At 37.4% G+C, this 16663-nt stretch overlaps 1 protein-coding gene across 1 annotated transcript in view; it reads left to right on the top strand.

Moving 5' to 3' along the window:
- Positions 1 to 15035, top strand: part of TSPAN14 (tetraspanin 14) — a 22428-nt gene extending 7393 nt beyond the window's left edge. The window contains 7 exon segments of the mRNA XM_009884568.1: positions 910 to 960; positions 6526 to 6716; positions 7461 to 7599; positions 10322 to 10447; positions 12107 to 12151; positions 12674 to 12793; positions 14699 to 15035. Of these exon segments, the coding sequence (XP_009882870.1) occupies positions 910 to 960; positions 6526 to 6716; positions 7461 to 7599; positions 10322 to 10447; positions 12107 to 12151; positions 12674 to 12793; positions 14699 to 14770 (744 nt within the window). The 3' untranslated portion in view covers positions 14771 to 15035.
- Positions 15036 to 16663: the final 1628 nt, after the last annotated feature.

Below are 16663 nucleotides of genomic sequence, written 5' to 3' on the forward strand. Positions count from 1 at the left end.
ACGCTCTTCACAGGACTTATGCTCCAGACCCCTCATCAGCTTTGCTGTTCTTCAGACATGCTCCAGCACCTCGATGTCATTTAAGGTTATGTGGACATAGCAGGGTAGAATACCATTTTAAGTAATGAGGGGGAGCTGCCCTCAGTTTGTAGAGAGGTCATTTCATTTTGATTATTGAAATTGGATATTACAGACAAACTGCCTGAGAATGCAGAAAGGGAATAAAAGACTAGAACAAGGATCTCTTGCTTTATTTGGATGAATATAATTCAGAAGTATTTATTATACAAACATATGAACTGGTGTAGGGTTCGTACGTTGTCAATTAAATTTGTTGCTTATTGAAAGTAAGTGGATGGACCATTACATCAGCTTAATTCAAAAGGGCTTAAAACGAGGTAAGGATTCAGAAGACAAACTGTATCTGTTCAGAAAAGAAACTAGTATAATGAGCCTTGACACTGAGAAGTTATGAAGAGTCAAGCATGGCTGCTGTCTGGGGTGGTACTATAAAATGGCTAAAGAGGGAATAACCTCAAAATGCATTAAATATTATGAAATCTTCATTTGTGCGCAGGCAAAAGGTTTAGAGCAAGTCATTGGGACAAGGATAACTCGACTCGCACTCTACTATGTGGAATTCTAATTTAGTACTGTGTGCTTCTTGAGTAATCATGAATAATCAAATTGAAATACTTTTAAAAAGTAGTTTATAAAATGCAAGAATGCTATGGAATAAAAGTGCTGTAAATCCTTTTTGCAAGAGAGTGACTCATGGGGAGGAATGTCCCATTACTATTGTTTTAGATCACAGACAATATTTGTTTTACTTGAGCAACAGTGCTACTGGTTAAGTGTTTGAGAATTTGTTGCTTGGTGTGTCTAATGCATCTTTCCTTTTTGTTTTAGCTGGCTGGGGTGGCCTTCCTTGCAGCTGGTCTGTGGGCATGGAGTGAAAAGGTAAGGGTAGAAATGACTGATCTTACTTGTTTGGTGGCTGCCCTCTCCTACCCCCTGCCCCAGTAATAGTACTTCCTCAGGAAGCAGCAAAGGTTAAATGTAGCATCATGAGCACAGGAGCATGTTCAAATGATCTAAACTGAGTTTAGTTGGAGTTTTGTTCTCTTCCCTGATCAGGTGTTAAGCTGTGGCCCTTGATGTTTAGACCTTTTTTTTTTAAACTCGTAAGAGCAGGATGCTTGGGAGAATTTAATCGTTATGAATAGTCTTTACAACTGGTTCTCTTTTGAAAGCATGTTTTCTAAAATACGCTTATCTACCCACTTATTTAAAAACAAGAAGCGTTTTGGATGAATTTGAAAGATATTTCTTTTTATATTTAAAAAAAAAAAGACAAAACCCATGTACCTTTGAGACCATCTTTCTGAAGTATTTCAGTCTTCAGGCCATCTGTTGTCTTCCACTTTACTCCCTATGGAGTTGTTTAAGTGATGGTGTCTCCATGTAGAGGAACAAAATCGGGGAATGTATCTAGCAGAGTAATACTCTTATTTTTGGCGAAGGTTTCTTTCAGCTGAATAATTTCCTCAATCAGAGGAAGCTGTGTGGGCATGTACTTACAGACTTCACCTGTTCGAAGAGAAGACGTGGTATACGTATGGAAATGAATGGTTCACCCCTTTGTTATGAATGTAAAAGCATGGCTTCAATATGACTGAAAGCAGTAGGAAAAAGTGATGATTACTCGCAGATTTACTGATCTGAGTCTTAATTAACAGTGCAGGGCAGGTGCCCTCACTGGTCACTTGTGCTGCTGAGTAAGAACACTAATTACCATTGTAGTGTAACACTTCCTTAATCAGAGTGCTTGTATGCAGCAGCTACCTACATACAGAGAGGTTCTGGGATTCCTCCACTTCATGGAATTGAAAGAGCTTTATGATTATCTTAATGCTGAGGTATTTATCCTTCTTCTCACCACTCCCTATGAGAATGCACACATTCTCATAACTAGATTAGTGATATCATTGATATGTAGTAAGCAGCCTATCTCCACACAAAATACATTTACCTCCTATTCTGTTGTTAAAAAGGATTTTCTTTCCAGGCCTTTAGTGAGGGTGTTAAACTTGTCTTGAATTTTTATTCTCTCATGTTCAGACATTATCTTCTGTTCTGTAGTGGAGCACGTAGGATCTGTGTGGCTGGAAATTACTAGCTCATAACCACCTCCATTTGCTAAATGGACTTTATGCTACACTGAATTTACTAAAAGGCAAAGACAGACTCTTTCTGTCTCTATTTCTTAAATTTTGCCTGAACTACTTCTGCTCTCGGTCCTGTCTTGCAAGTAAGTGCTTCAAAGCTGGTTTTTAATTTCTAAATGGCTCATGGAATCTGTGTGTTGTTTTTCATGTCTGTTGTTCTGTGCTGTGTGGGCAGCCTTTAATACTAGTGCCATTCTTCAGCTGTAGTGCCTGTGTGGATCTGTCTGTTTACAGATAAACATCTTGGTGAACAATAGATGGGAAGTAAGAGAAAAACATTCCAGAAGCTGTGCTGAAGTGGTAAACCCAAAGATAAACTGCAGGTGGTGGAAGAGTTTTGAACATCCTGTCTCTTAGTGCAACATGAAGTACATTGGGTCTCTTTAACTTCTCTGTTTTTTTCTTATCTTTTTTCTTTTTCCACTAGGACTCCACTTTACATTGATTACTCAGCAGTCTTTATTTCTGGCTATAAATCCTGTGCATCTTCTAGCTGATAATATGTCTAAGTGAGAATGATGGTTTGTGAGAAATGTTGAAAATACTATGTAAAAATGTTACCCATCTGGATTTGTATTCGCTTTTTGAGTCAAATCCAGTCTCTTTAACTGGTGTATCTAATTGACCTATCCTTATTATCTTATAACTGGGTTTTGTTACTCTGAACAGTCGCGTAGAAGTTAAATTGCATAAAAAATTTAAAAGTCTATATAGTAAAAACTGGATAGATGTTAATATGTCACTCAAGATTTACTGCAAAAGTCACTAATAGAAAGTGAATTATAATAAACTGTTAATAGAAGCAAGGTGAGTAACACTGAGCCCTCTCATCATGAAAACATTTTTTATTGTTAAAACCATTTCAAGAAGGACACAAAGGAAGATCTGGGAAACTAAAGGCAAGTCAGACTAACTTCATTCCAGCAAGTTCATGGCTAATAAATGGAAAGGGAGCAGTCGGTATACTTCAAAGCAGGACTGTTATTTAGAGGGACTTCAAGAGCATAGAGAAGTGGGTTGACAGGAACCTTATGGAAGTTTATTTAAAAAAAAAAAAAAGGGGCAAATGCAAAGTCCTGTGCCTGAGATGGAGTAAACCTTTGCATCAGTGTGGGCTGGGGGTTGGCTGCCTAGAAAGCAGCTGTGTGAGGAAAATCCATGAGCTCCTGTTGATCAGGAAGTTGAATATCAGGTGTGCCTTCATGTCAAGGCCAACAGTGTGCTGGGCTATATTAGGACCAGTGTGGGCCCTGGTTGAGGGAGGAGCTTCTTCCAATATTAATCACACTTGAGGCTGCATCTGGAGTACCACGTCCAGTTTTGGGCTCCCCTGTGTCAGGCAGGTCTCTTCCAACCTGAACTTACTCTACAATTAAGTGTACTTATTCTTCAGTCTGCTGCTCTATCTTTGTGTTTGTACACAGAGGTGTGTAAACTGTCTAAAGGTGCGTGCATGTAACTTGTGTTATAATCAGTGGTAATGTGATATTGTGACAATCAACATCCAGTTTACAGAACTCCATTATAAGGAATCAACTCTGCCCTTGTCAGCTGTATTTTGTAGTTTCCATATTAGTGTATCTCAAACCAGTAACTGCTTTGGTGTTTTGTTAATGGGCTGTATTAGGGACTTTTTTTTTTTTAAGACAATCCATGTTTGCCCTCTGTTGCCAACACACTTCAGTTGAGATGGTGGCCGAATGTTTGTAAGCATGAAGAGAAGCTGGAAAACAAGTTAAGTGTGTACAGTTGAACTCCTTAATTCACTGTTCTAAGTGACTGAAAGGAAGACTTAAAGGCTGAGTTTTATTCTTGGATTTTTGACACTGGCTTCAGGTGTCAGACTTTATTTCTGTATACCTGTAGGAAACCTAGGTGCTATTGTATAGGGCAGCCTGTGCTTCAAAGCTTTTACCATCCTGCAGATGGCACAGGCAGAATCATCCTTAGAGAGATGAGTAAGGTGGAATGAGGTAGTCCCTTGAATTCTCTTGTTTACTTACTTCGGGATTTTCCACTATTTTTCACTTAACATCTTTTGTTAGTCAAAAAAAACCCCACAACCTTCTTTTCAAAAGAGAATGTTGTAAACATCAAATGCAAACATGAAGAAACTGTTGTGAACCAGCAACATCTGAGCCCAGTTCCTGCCAACTTTTCTTTGTAACATGCTTTGATCAGAGGAAGTTTTCTTCTAAAAGATGTTGCTTGAGCAAGTGAAATTGTCTGAAAAAAGCGCTTGAGTTTGAGTGTGGGAAGGAGATGGCTGGAAATAGTTGTGAAAGTTTCAACATCCTGGTTGAGAAGTGTTTGTAGAACCAATACACTATGAAACCAAAGACATTGAATTAGCCTAGATAATCTTGGCACGTCTTCCTTGATTGTGGGGTCTGAGCCAAGGTTGGGCTAGGTGGAACTACCATAATTAACCCAGTAGACCAAGTTTGATAGCTGTGAGGTCTTACAGTTTGTAAGAGTGGAAATGTGTCACTGGTGGCACTAACTAGAAAAGTCATTGCTTCCCAAGACCACTTTTTAATAGGGTATATAAATTGTTAGTCACCAACCATTGCAAGGCAATTCTGAATTCTACAGTTCAATTATTTCTTTTTTCCGTTTCATCCCTTCAACAGTTTTGGCAAAAATAATTTGGTTGTCTTGCTGTTGCCAAATTAAAAACTCTAGCAAGATCTGTTATGGAACCCATTATGAAGGAAGCTGAACTCCTGCGTATCACTACAGTACTGTTCATCATCTGATGAAAAGACACTGATTGAGTTTCTCCATGTGCATATTTTCCTCTAATGCTGTATTTTGACGACATTTTTGTTAAGTAAGCACTTAAATACAAAGTGATACGGATTTTTCCAAGGTATTCTTTTCAGATGTATATTCTTTACATATAAATCTAGCACAAATACCTGAGTAGCAAGGTGAGGATTTACAGTACATACCTCAAACCAGGACACCTTGACAGAATTAGGCTGCTTATATGAATTACTTTACAGGTCTCTATCTTTCTCTTACATTAAACAGTTAGCTTGAGAATATACTTTATAAAGAAAAAAATGAAATATGGTAAACATGTAATTATGGGATATTGTACTGTGTTGATTTTTGTTATTTCTCTGTTTTAAAGGGAAAGCATTTCCTTATTAAAATGTCTGTGTGTTGCTGATGAGTGTATGATGAGCGCTCAGACTATTGCAAGGCTACCTGGATGTCCCTACAGATTGTTCTCATTAACTTTAAGAGTTTCAACTGTTTCTCCCTCCTGTCTTCTCCATGTTGCATCTTGTTCTTGCACATTACTTGAAGCTTGTGTTATATGTCTTTGATGGAATTTTAATGGCAGCTGGTATATAAACTTAGTTTCTTTAAAACCTAATCTAGAAATGATAAGGGCTTCTCTGTGTTAGCATTACATTTATATAAGACTTAGAAATTCTGTCCTAAGACCTAGGCAGGCAGGCTTAATAGATGAGTTTTTTGTTAACTATCCAGAGACACCAATTATCTTGACAATAAAGAAACTGCTGCTAAATTACACAAATTGCAAGTATCTTACATGGAATAGATAACTTGTTTTGGTGTAAGAATTTTATCTGGGGTGAAAGGGGAATATACAGAGTATACTTCTGTATTTTTGCAAGATTTTGGAAGAGCATTCCTAAAACTATTCAGCGCTAGAAGGGGTAGAGCTAAAGTGTTGAGAGGAAAAATCTGCTTCCCTTGAAAACCAAAACAGGATTTTGTTCTCCTCACTTAAAATGTCACCCATAACCTGCTTTGTAGTTAAAATGTCTCTCCCTTTCTGCTGCCTAAACATTAGGATTGGAAGAATTATTTTCTTAATTTTTTTTTTTAAAGACTTTGAAATTGGAGTGCCCCTCTGGGTGATGCATTTTAAGTTAATGTAAAGCATTAATTCTTTTTCCTTGAAACTAAATGAATATTCAGTGATAGTATTAAGCTTTTGGCACCATCTTGTGGAAGCTTGTTTGGCAAACAGACCTAGGAGAATGTAATGTGAGAAGCTGACTACTGGATTTACTTCTTAGAAGAATTAATAGCTATACCTTTGCAGTAATACTTCCTCTGCTAGGGTGAAGAGAATAGGTATCGTCAATAACTGTTTTAGAAGGCTTTTACATGTGGGTTGTTGTTGACAAGCTCAAGGGTTTGCAACCAATTTATTTGGAATCATGTGGAAGTCATGGATATCCAGAAGGAATGTTAAATGAAGAACATGCTTATACTAGTCACCTTTTTCTGCAATCCTGTTTTTCTCTTTCAGGGTGTATTGTCTGATCTGACGAAGGTGACTGGTCTTCATGGTCTGGACCCAGTGGTGCTTGTCTTAATGGTGGGAATAGTAATGTTTACTTTGGGATTTGCTGGCTGTGTAGGAGCACTGAGAGAAAACATCTGCCTTCTGAAGTTTGTAAGTAACATCATTATATGAGTGTGTTGTTATGCATGTGACCTGTGGGAATGATGGGTGAAGAACTAGTAGCAAACCCAGATAATTTATAGAATTTGGTTTGTTACAATGCATATGGTAAACTTACTCCCCTGATGAGCCTCTGAGTAATGACATTAGAAGCAGTGTAGGTTCAAACCTATGTATATTTTCCTCTTTCTGGAAAATGTTTCTTCCCTTCATTCATTCTGCTATACAGTGGTGGTGTTACAGTATGTATACCACAATCTAATGTGTGTGTAATATCACAAAATATTATGTTCTGGAACATATTTAGTCAGGAATTAGTAGAGGGGATGGTATAGTGGCTTAGGAGAACAAAATCCCTTAAAAACTACTTCTAAATGTTTGGTGGGCAAAACTTGGACTTTGATGTGAAATCTCTTAAACGGTTGTTTTTAAATTGAGGCTGCTTCTTGCTTTAGATCTCAAAACAGTTAAGCTGGACAAAAAATTATAAAACTGGAAACAGTCCGAGAAGTAACATCAAGACATATTTTCACTGCTGTGCATAATGACTGTGGTATGGTGCTCATTTTACCGTTGAGTTTAGGTGACCAAAACAAAAAGATAACCCTACCTCTTGGGCGTTTCTTTACATTGTATTCACATTTAACAGGCTGTGTTCTCACAGTATCTGTACTGAGTGAGGATTTTAACTTAATTCCCTGTGTCTGTTTCTGGTGGAGTTGGAGTAGGGATGCATTCAGAATGAATGGATATTTTCTAATTTGGAACTCTTTTTGCAGTTCTGCGGAGCAAACATTCCTGGCCTTCCTATTCCAGGATTGGGTGAGGGACAGGGTGAAGGAATTCTTTGAGAATAACATTAAATCCTACCGAGATGATATTGATCTCCAGAACCTCATTGATTCGCTACAGAAAATTGTAAGTTCATATCCTGTCACTTCTTGCACACGTTCTAGGAGAAGATGTAGATTTGGCAGTTTTCCTTTTTGTTACAGTTTTATCATATTCTATAGCTAATAGTGCCATGGTACAGATGTGCTTTTTTGTTCTTTCTGCATTGAAAGCATCAGGGAGGCAAGATACTCTAAAATGCAGTGCTGTTCGAACTGCAAATGTGGAGGCTCTGCTAAGCATCTAGCTGCCTTTTCACCTTCTTGACTTGCTCCCCTTTTCTGATCAGTCTTGCACCAGTTTAAGTGAGAAGTGAGAGACAAAAAGCCTCTTTATCCTGAAGAAAATTGTGCAATGGAACCAGTAGTCTGCACTCTTATTTTAGGAGGCACTGCAGCCTTGTGCAGGGAGTGCAGCACAGAGCCTTTTATCTTCTGACATGCACCTCATCTGGAAGCAAAAGATGATTTTCATTAACTGGGAAGCGCTAGTCTCTACTCAGGTGGTTGTCAAGGAGGGTTGAAATAATTTTACGCTCCTGTGGTCCTAAAATGTTCAGTTACCAGAACACAGTGGTGTACACCAGGAGATGACAAGGCCTGTGCTAGTAAGGGCCTGGTAGCTTCCATTCAATCAGTGGCTTTTGTAATCACACCCAGGAAACAACCAGTGAGGGTGATTCTTCAGATTTTTATTTATTTGTGTGTGGTTAAAAAAAAAATATACAGAGAGAAACAGAGTGCATATGTGAGTACTTCACAAAGAGGTAAAACGATTCTCTTATGCATTTTCCCCTTATGAAAGAAAGTTATTTTTGTCTGTCTTCCGTCTTCTAGAAGATCATGTTTAGAAATTTGCGCTCACAGCTCAGTTTGATAGCAAAGTACATTTTAGAGTGGATAGCAGTTTGGTCAGCTGTATATTAGCAGCAGCTTACCTATCTTGTTCATTCACTCTTGTGTGCGTTGTTATGGAAGCATCCTCTAAGTTGCCTGGATGGATTTCAGTGCTGTTCTGCTTTAGCTTTTGGTGCCAAGGGCACCTTTTTGTAAGGTAGGGCTCCTCCTGGCTGTGTCCAACACCAGTAATTGTCTCAGTGTTGTCTGCTCTGTTGTTGCTCTTTCTGTTTATCTAGTTTCAGTGCAGTCAGCCAGGCTAATACACTAAGCTGATTTAGAATTGGACTCCAGTTAAATACTTTTCAACGAAAATAAAAGGCTGAGCTTACTAAAAGGAGTTCACTAGCCAGATTAGCAAGCTAATAAACCTGAAAAAGGAAAGACCAGAAAAATCTCTGAATTGGCCTGTCGTTGATCCATACCTGAAAGTACCGAGGGAGGAGGGGAAGTATTCAGTGCTGATTAGCAAGTGTAGTTCTGCAAGGATTGAACAACAAGGTGCAGCAGTGTGTTCAAATAACTCACTGAAACCCATCTTCTAAGGAGTTATATTTCTTAGGCTGACTTGCTCTGTTCTCAGTATGTGCCTCGGGACCCAGAGAGCTTTTTGTAAGCAGTTCCTTGCTCTGACTAATTACATAACTTTCAGGCCTGTGAGTGACCTCATTGTCTGTACCTTACTAAGGTAGACTAGCGCATTTAGTGGTTGTATGGCTTTTTACAAAGGCGTAGATGTGAGGGAGGAGGGACTAGAAAGACAAAAATGAACCTCTTTTGCTTTCTTCGTGGTAAATGTATTAGTGACTTTAAATAATTTTCTTTTCTTGGTGTGTTTTCTATTCTGACCATTCTGTTCAGCTCTTTAGTCATATTTCCTGTGAAAACTGTAAACAATTCTGCTCTCTGTTCACATCTGTGTCTGTCACAATTTAACTTCTGAATCCATTTACTGACTTCAAGTTCTGGTGGTCTCACTGACAGTTAGGTTAATACAAGTATTTGTGAAGACAGGCAGTGGGCAGAGGAGAGGTGGTAGAGATATCCGAAGAGGATGGATCTTCATGAGGTACCAGGAAACTGTGTGCGATGGTATAACATTTCAGGTACTCAAATTATGGAGAAAGATTTGCTCCCTTAAATAGCCAGGCCAGTAAACTGCAAAGCATAACTTAATAAGAAACTAGCTTTCACTAGTTTCAGGAATTGAACATTCCTTGAAAAGTTGGGACTTCCCCAGCCTGCAATTATGGTAATTACACTACAATGTTTAGGTCAAGAAACTTATGTGTAATGCTTCTAGAATTGACTGACCTTTGAGCTAGTGAGATTTTACCAGTTAATTCATTTGGATATGAAACCCTTCTCATTTAAAAGAAAGGAAGTATATTCACAAATGTTTGGATCCAGTTTTTACAGTAAAGAAGAAGAAGAAAACCTGTTGGTTCATGAAGATTTGAGGATGGAGTCGCCAATTTAAAGAAACCTTTTTCATAGTTTTTCTGGTTTTGGTTGACTTGGAAATAATGGGTTACAAAGCATTTGTATAAACTATTTTATTGCACCATTTATGGATGTACACTGGTTACGTCTAGCAATTAGATCTAAAGTGGTAATTTCTATGATTTCGCTTGTTATCCTGACACCTGTTTCCAGGAGCAGTATGCCAAATGTATTGCTTTGATTTTCATAGAGCTACAGTATTAACTACTCGTTTCTATTGCTGTGATGTTGCCATTGATTCTGCACAGCCTTAGAGAAAGTGAAAACAATGAACAAATATAATTCCAGAGAATTTGTTCAATTGTCTCTAAAATACCCCCAAATGCTAAGCGTTTGTTTATCTGTTGCAGAACCATTGCTGTGGTGCCCAAGGTCCAGATGACTGGGACTTTAACATATACTTTAACTGCAGCAGTGAAAGCAAAAGTCGTGAGAAGTGCGGCGTTCCTTTTTCCTGTTGTATACCTGATCCTGCAGTAAGTTGTTTCCTGGCTTTGTATTGCTCTGATGTGGTTGGAGAGTTATGAAAGGAAGTACTTCCTGAATATGGTGTGATGACTAGGGCTTTAAAAGGTTTTTTGAATGATCAAAAATTACTTTTGCTCAGACAAACTGTTTTTGTGTTTCTACTCCATCCTTTTTAGAGTCCAAATACAGCAACATGTTGTACAGCTGAAAATTTATTGTCACCAGGAATTCAAGCTATTGTTGTATGGCTTGAGTCTGCAAGTATTGGGGGCTGATTTTTATTTTATTTTTTTTAATTCCCAATAAATTGTTTCCTTGGATTCCTGGCCTCTTATCTAGCTTGTAAGGGCCTGAGAGCACTGTCTAAGGAGCACATTTGCCTCAGTGAGAATTAATGTTAGACTACCCCTCTGCCAGAAAGTTGGAGTAACTCCATTTGCTGGTTGTTTATCAGCAACTGAAGTGCTCGTGCACAAATTTAGTGTAAAGTATTTGAGTCAATTCTCTGGTTTTGGGAAGATTTAGGTGTTTATCAGTAAGATCTGTTCATTAAACTTCAAGAATCTGACCCTTTCTGTGAAAGCCAAAATGTGGAGGTACAAACTAACATATAATACTTTATAGTATTAGCGGGAATAGTTTGAGCTCTAAGTTAGTCCAGCAGTCCTCGTGTGGAGCAGATAGCCATTGGTAGGCTATACTAAGGCTTTTATTGTCTTGGAAATCAGCCAAGGAAAGACTTTGTCAGGGAAATATTCCATGTTCAGATTCCTCAGTAATTATTTTCTACTTTAATTTGGCACAGTACTATTCCCCTGCAACTTCTTCTGTTGCTGGTGCTGTATTTAAGGAGACACAAGTATGTTTAAATGTTTTTAATATGAGAGTCTACTCCTGATGTTTCAATATAACTCACTATGTGTTGTGTAAATTATGCTATAATTGTGTGATACATATGTTTTCATAAGTCTCATACAGACAAAACAAAAAATGTCTTAAAATGAATGTCTTTGCATCTTTGGAGATCATTGGCTTGTGTGGGGTTGGCGATCTGGAACGTGTTTATGGTCTTCCTACTTGAATCTGCAACTGGAGTGTTTTGCCTTCAAGACTAGGTCTATCTTGGAGCTGGGTTGTGTGTGGGACTGACTATCGACTGAGGGGGCTCAAGTAACTTACAGCTGTTATTTGATTTAAGTGATTGGGATAGCAAGTTGTATACCACTTGAAATTATGAAGCTGTAAGACGCATTTCTCTACTGCAGGTGTAAATAAATCTGCCTGATACCTTTATGGTTACCTCAGTGTTGAGGTGTTATATGAAATAGCTGACACGAAACTGATCTTTGAAATGCAGATGTCCTACCTATATGCTGGCAGTACAGTTGCGACGCTTCATGTTAAAAAGTCCTTGCTAGTTGAAAGCCGAGCCATAGAAGCTGGGATTTTGGGTGGAGGATATTTTCCTGCTAGTATACACCTCTGCTTTGTCATTGCTTTTTCTTGTGTTCTGCTAGTGCTTTGCTCGTTTTTACTGTAAATGCTTCTTAAAATGGTTGTTTCTGACAGTCCTCATTTGTCTGTGAATCTAAAAGACAGAAAAACTTCCTTTAAACAGAAATGAGTAGAATTCAGTTGATTTAAAATAAATCTTTTTTGCTTTGCAGCAAAAAGTTGTGAATACACAGTGCGGCTATGATGTCAGAAAGAAGGTAAGGTGCTGGGATCTTGCTGTCTGTCATGTTCTGAGCCTGCATAGGCAAAACTATAAAAATGGTGGAGTTTCTGATAGGTATGTCAGCTTAAAATTCTGGGGGCTAATTGACTGCTACATCATACTACAAGTAGAGTGTGGTAGAGATTTTCCTTTGTTTAAAGTAAACTTGTACTGTGAGAGGGTGGAGAAAACAAGTGATGGAAAAGGTGAAAGGAAAGGTGTGTTTCAAAAAGGGGTAGGACTTGCATTTCAAATGTGCATTTCAATTCTTAGTTCTAATAGTCTAACTTTAGAATTAGCAGATAATAGTATTCAAAGTGTTCTAATAGGAGGATTTGTAGGAAGATACTAACATCAATGTCTGACATTCCCTGGTTTCATCTGGGCATATATGTATTTCTGGTGTCTGTTTAAAAACATTACTACATAGTTTAGCTGTATCATTTGATTGACTGATCTTATAATATTATAACTTGAGCAGAAAAGTAACATGCTTATTCTTTTTCTCTACATTCAGAGCAAGAGTGAATGGGAAAATCAGATTTTTGTCAAAGGATGTATCCTTGCTCTTGAAGCTTGGTTACCCCGAAATATCTACATTGTTGCAGGTGTCTTCATAGCCATCTCACTGCTCCAGGTTAGTTGGTTTCCTTATGCTACTTTGAAAAAAGTTTTGAGTTTGCAGAAACAAACCTACTGAAGGTAGAAGTCATTATGGAGAGAGAGGTATAGTAAATATTTTGACACTTTTTTTAGTTATAAGAATAGTATGGAAAAAAATAGGGATGGGGAACAGAGTGAGAATATCTGATATCAGTTAATTTAATTCTGTTGAGATTATGTTCTTCAAAGCAATGAAGTTCATCATAAAAATACAACACAATTATAATGCATACAGTATATGATGATTGTGATGTATATAGTTATATATTAATATATCAATATGCTGATATGCGGTCATTTTATATAATGGGGTACAACAATACATTTCTTACATTTCAATAGGCTGTGAGGGAGGGGAAGTCTTCTGGTCATCTATTCAGTAGATCTGAACTACAGCCTTCTCTCACATGTGTGAAATCACTAAAATACAATTCTGTCCTTCATACTAAAATTACTGTTCAGTTGGCTGAAGTAATGTGTAGCATACTGTTCAAAAAAGTTGACAAAGGAAGAGGAGGGAAAATGGTGAACAGGTTGCAAATGTAAAATTAGCAGAACCGGATAAGGAGTTGCTGTGACCTCTTCCAGTACCTTGTCGGTGCTTGGTATGTCAAAGAAAGAGAACCAACGTTCTCAGTAAAACATATCAGATTACTTCTTTCAAGGTGGATCCTGCTTTTGTTGTGGCAGTTATTTACACTTACCAAAACTTCTTCGCTATGATACTGCAGCACTTCAGTGGGAAATAATAAACTTGTAAGTCTTCTACAGAATGTATTTTCCATTTAACTGAAAATAGTTGAGCATAAAGAGCTGGCAAAATACTTTTTCCCAGCCATGGCAATACTGCCCTCTGTTGCTTGGTTTTTGATATTTTATCACCATCTAATGATAGTGCTTCCATGGCTTTGAGAGATGCTGTCTTGAGAACACTACCTTCAGTTAGGAAGATATTCAAGATAATCTTTTGGCAGTGTGGTGACTGACAATAACTTGATGTTGTTGTCCTTATTCATGTCCTGAGTCTCTGTGAAACCACTTTCACAGTCACTTGTATTTTCAAATTGGGTCTGTCTTGTGCATTAAACTGTTTCATGGTAGGACTGAGAATTAAACATAGCCTGTCTACATCTAAAACAAACACTTAGGCTTTTCCAAAACTTCACCTCACTCTTTTGTTGTTTTTCTAAGAGTGTTTCAGGAAATGTGCTGAGTTAAGAATTTATCTTCAATTTGTAAAGGAAGATTTCCCTGAGAACTTGAACATTAAAATTTCAAATTTAAATGTCTCAGAATAATCTGGGACTCTTCTCACTACTGTTTGTGACAAGATTTTCATTTTAGTACAGGTAATTGTACGTTCTGTATGTATTTAAAAAACTTGATCAGAAAATTGACTGGATTATCCAAAGTTGTGGAATGAATGAAAGAAAATGCCTGACTTGTAACTTTACCTGTAGGTAAGTGTGAGTGTTATAAGATTCAAGTAAACTTTGCAAAGCGGATTTCTTCCAGTCCTAAGGCATCTAGAAGCTTATTATTTTGAATGCTCCTGAAGTGTTACATGAAAACATCTTTTTCTCATGACTTATTTCCTGCAAGATTCTGCCTTTATTACTTTTTAGTAATAACTGTGCTTTGATGGATGATCCTGGCTATGAAATGATACCTGAATCTGCAAACACTTTATGAATGCATATATTTATTTGGAAGAGTAGGTGCACTGACATCAGTATAGTGCAATAGGAACACATAAGAAGTAGGTTCCCATTCTGCAATAATGATGAATGGTAATAGGCTTTAATTTTTAGAAACTTCTTGCAGACTCGTATGTTGCAAGTGTTTCATCTCACAAATGGTTTGTTTTTTGTCTCTTTAGATTTTTGGGATTTTCCTAGCCAGGACATTGATTTCTGATATTGAAGCTGTAAAGGCAGGTAATGCCTTCTGAATATAAAAGCAGACATGTGATGTGAAAAAGTATATTTTACAGTTATTGGTCTGACACCAAGGTGGAAGAACTGCACAGACCATGAAATACTCCTGTTTTAAAAAGCCTTGTGTGGATTTTAGCCTGCTCATGCTTTTTGTTAGAAGCCGGTACAAAAAAAATCTCCGAACACACATCTGTCTACATTTTTTTTTTTTTCCTCACAAGACAACTCAGTGCACCAGCATTGGTCTCTGAGGAAGAAATGGAATTTCCCAAGACGCTGATGGAACAGATTTTAAAGATTATAGGAGACCTGAAACTGCTGTAAAATCTTTCCTTGAAGAATTACCTTGAAGAATTACCTTGAAGATTATTCCATTTTCATTCCCAACTGTCATCAATTCAAAGTATAATCTTTTCAGAAGGTGTGCTGATTTCTTCAGAATCTTGAAATCATTTTAATCTCTACAGTAGACTCATGCAGTCATTTTTGGGGAAGATACCCAGCAACTGTAATTGTCATGGTGTTGGAAATTGGAAAAAAAAAAAGTCATGGATTGTCTAGTTCTTTAACTGATTTTCAGTTATGCAGAAGTAGAGATATTTGTTTGACTGGGATTAATGTAAATGTCTCAGGAGCAGGAACTTGTGCTCAGCGTCAGAGCTTGAGTAACCCATGCCATTTTGAAAATGGAAGCCTTTTCTCAAGAGGGGAAAAATCTGACTATCTGTAGCATTATATGTTAGACATCTCCATTTCAGGCAAAGGGGTGTGAATCCCTGATGCTGTTTCCTGTCTGAAAAAAATGTAAATATTCTTTATTTATAGAAGAAAAAAAAACCTCTGTAGAAATGCTTAGCTTTTTATTGATCAGTAGTATCTTTAAAAAGTGCTGTCAGCAGAGATCTCCAAAATGCAGTTTGTTTCAGTAAGTAGCAAGCATGCTATGCTAGCTGTTGGTTTTTTTGCCTTTCCTCTAGTTTCTCTCACAGCTGCCATATTGATCTTCACATGTCCTAACTGCTAATATCAGGACTGATGAAAAACATTTAAATTCAGTATTGATCCCTACTGATTTTTTTTTTTTAATGAGGAAATACACATTTAGTGGAAGATTAGAGTTGTTGAATTTTTAAACCTTCTGTAAAGCTATTGAATCATCAGTTCTGCTTGTATTCTGATGCATGGTTCAAATGCCAGTCACAATATGTTGAACCAAAATGGTTTCTTCACTGTAGTTTTCTGCATCAAACTGAACTGCACCCTCTGAAGTAAGCTTTTTCTGTTTTTATCAGAAGAAAACTAAACTCTCTTCTTCCCATCTTCCCTTCTTGGGGTTCAGTAGATGGATCTGTAGTTCAGTAAGAGTTCCAGTATTCTTTAAAAGACTTTGGCGTAGTATTTTAGCTTGAAGATAGAAGTATGTGACTAAAAGGTTCTTGGAAGTAGCTGTAGCTGTCAGTTTTACTGTGGGCCATATAACTAACGTTGTTTACTGCTTCCAGTGACACCAATCTTTTCAGGGATAGCAGGTTTATTTACAGTGCCTAACATAGTGTAAATTTTAGAAAAGTATATATTTTTGTAATGATATTTTACTACATGTAGTCTGCCTGGAGGATTTAATACTTGTATTTCCAAAGTATATGGCTTTCTTAGGAAGCCAAACTTTTAAATAACTTTCTGATGTCCTTTTTTCTATTATGCATGTATTAATGAATGTTTCGCTGGCAAAAGCTGATCAACAGTAAGAATCTTTGTGTCTGTATTGATTGTCCAGACATCCTTCCAGCTTTTAATCTGTGAAGCACTTTGCAGACAATGCTGTACTTCTTGAGTACTTCAGTTCAGCTTTCATAGTTCTTTTTCTGGCTAGCAATTGAGACACAACAGGAAAAGGAAGCTTGTCT

Source organism: Charadrius vociferus, unplaced genomic scaffold (genome assembly GCF_000708025.1).
Source record: "Charadrius vociferus isolate BGI_N301 unplaced genomic scaffold, ASM70802v2 scaffold655, whole genome shotgun sequence".
NCBI lineage: Eukaryota > Metazoa > Chordata > Aves > Charadriiformes > Charadriidae > Charadrius > Charadrius vociferus.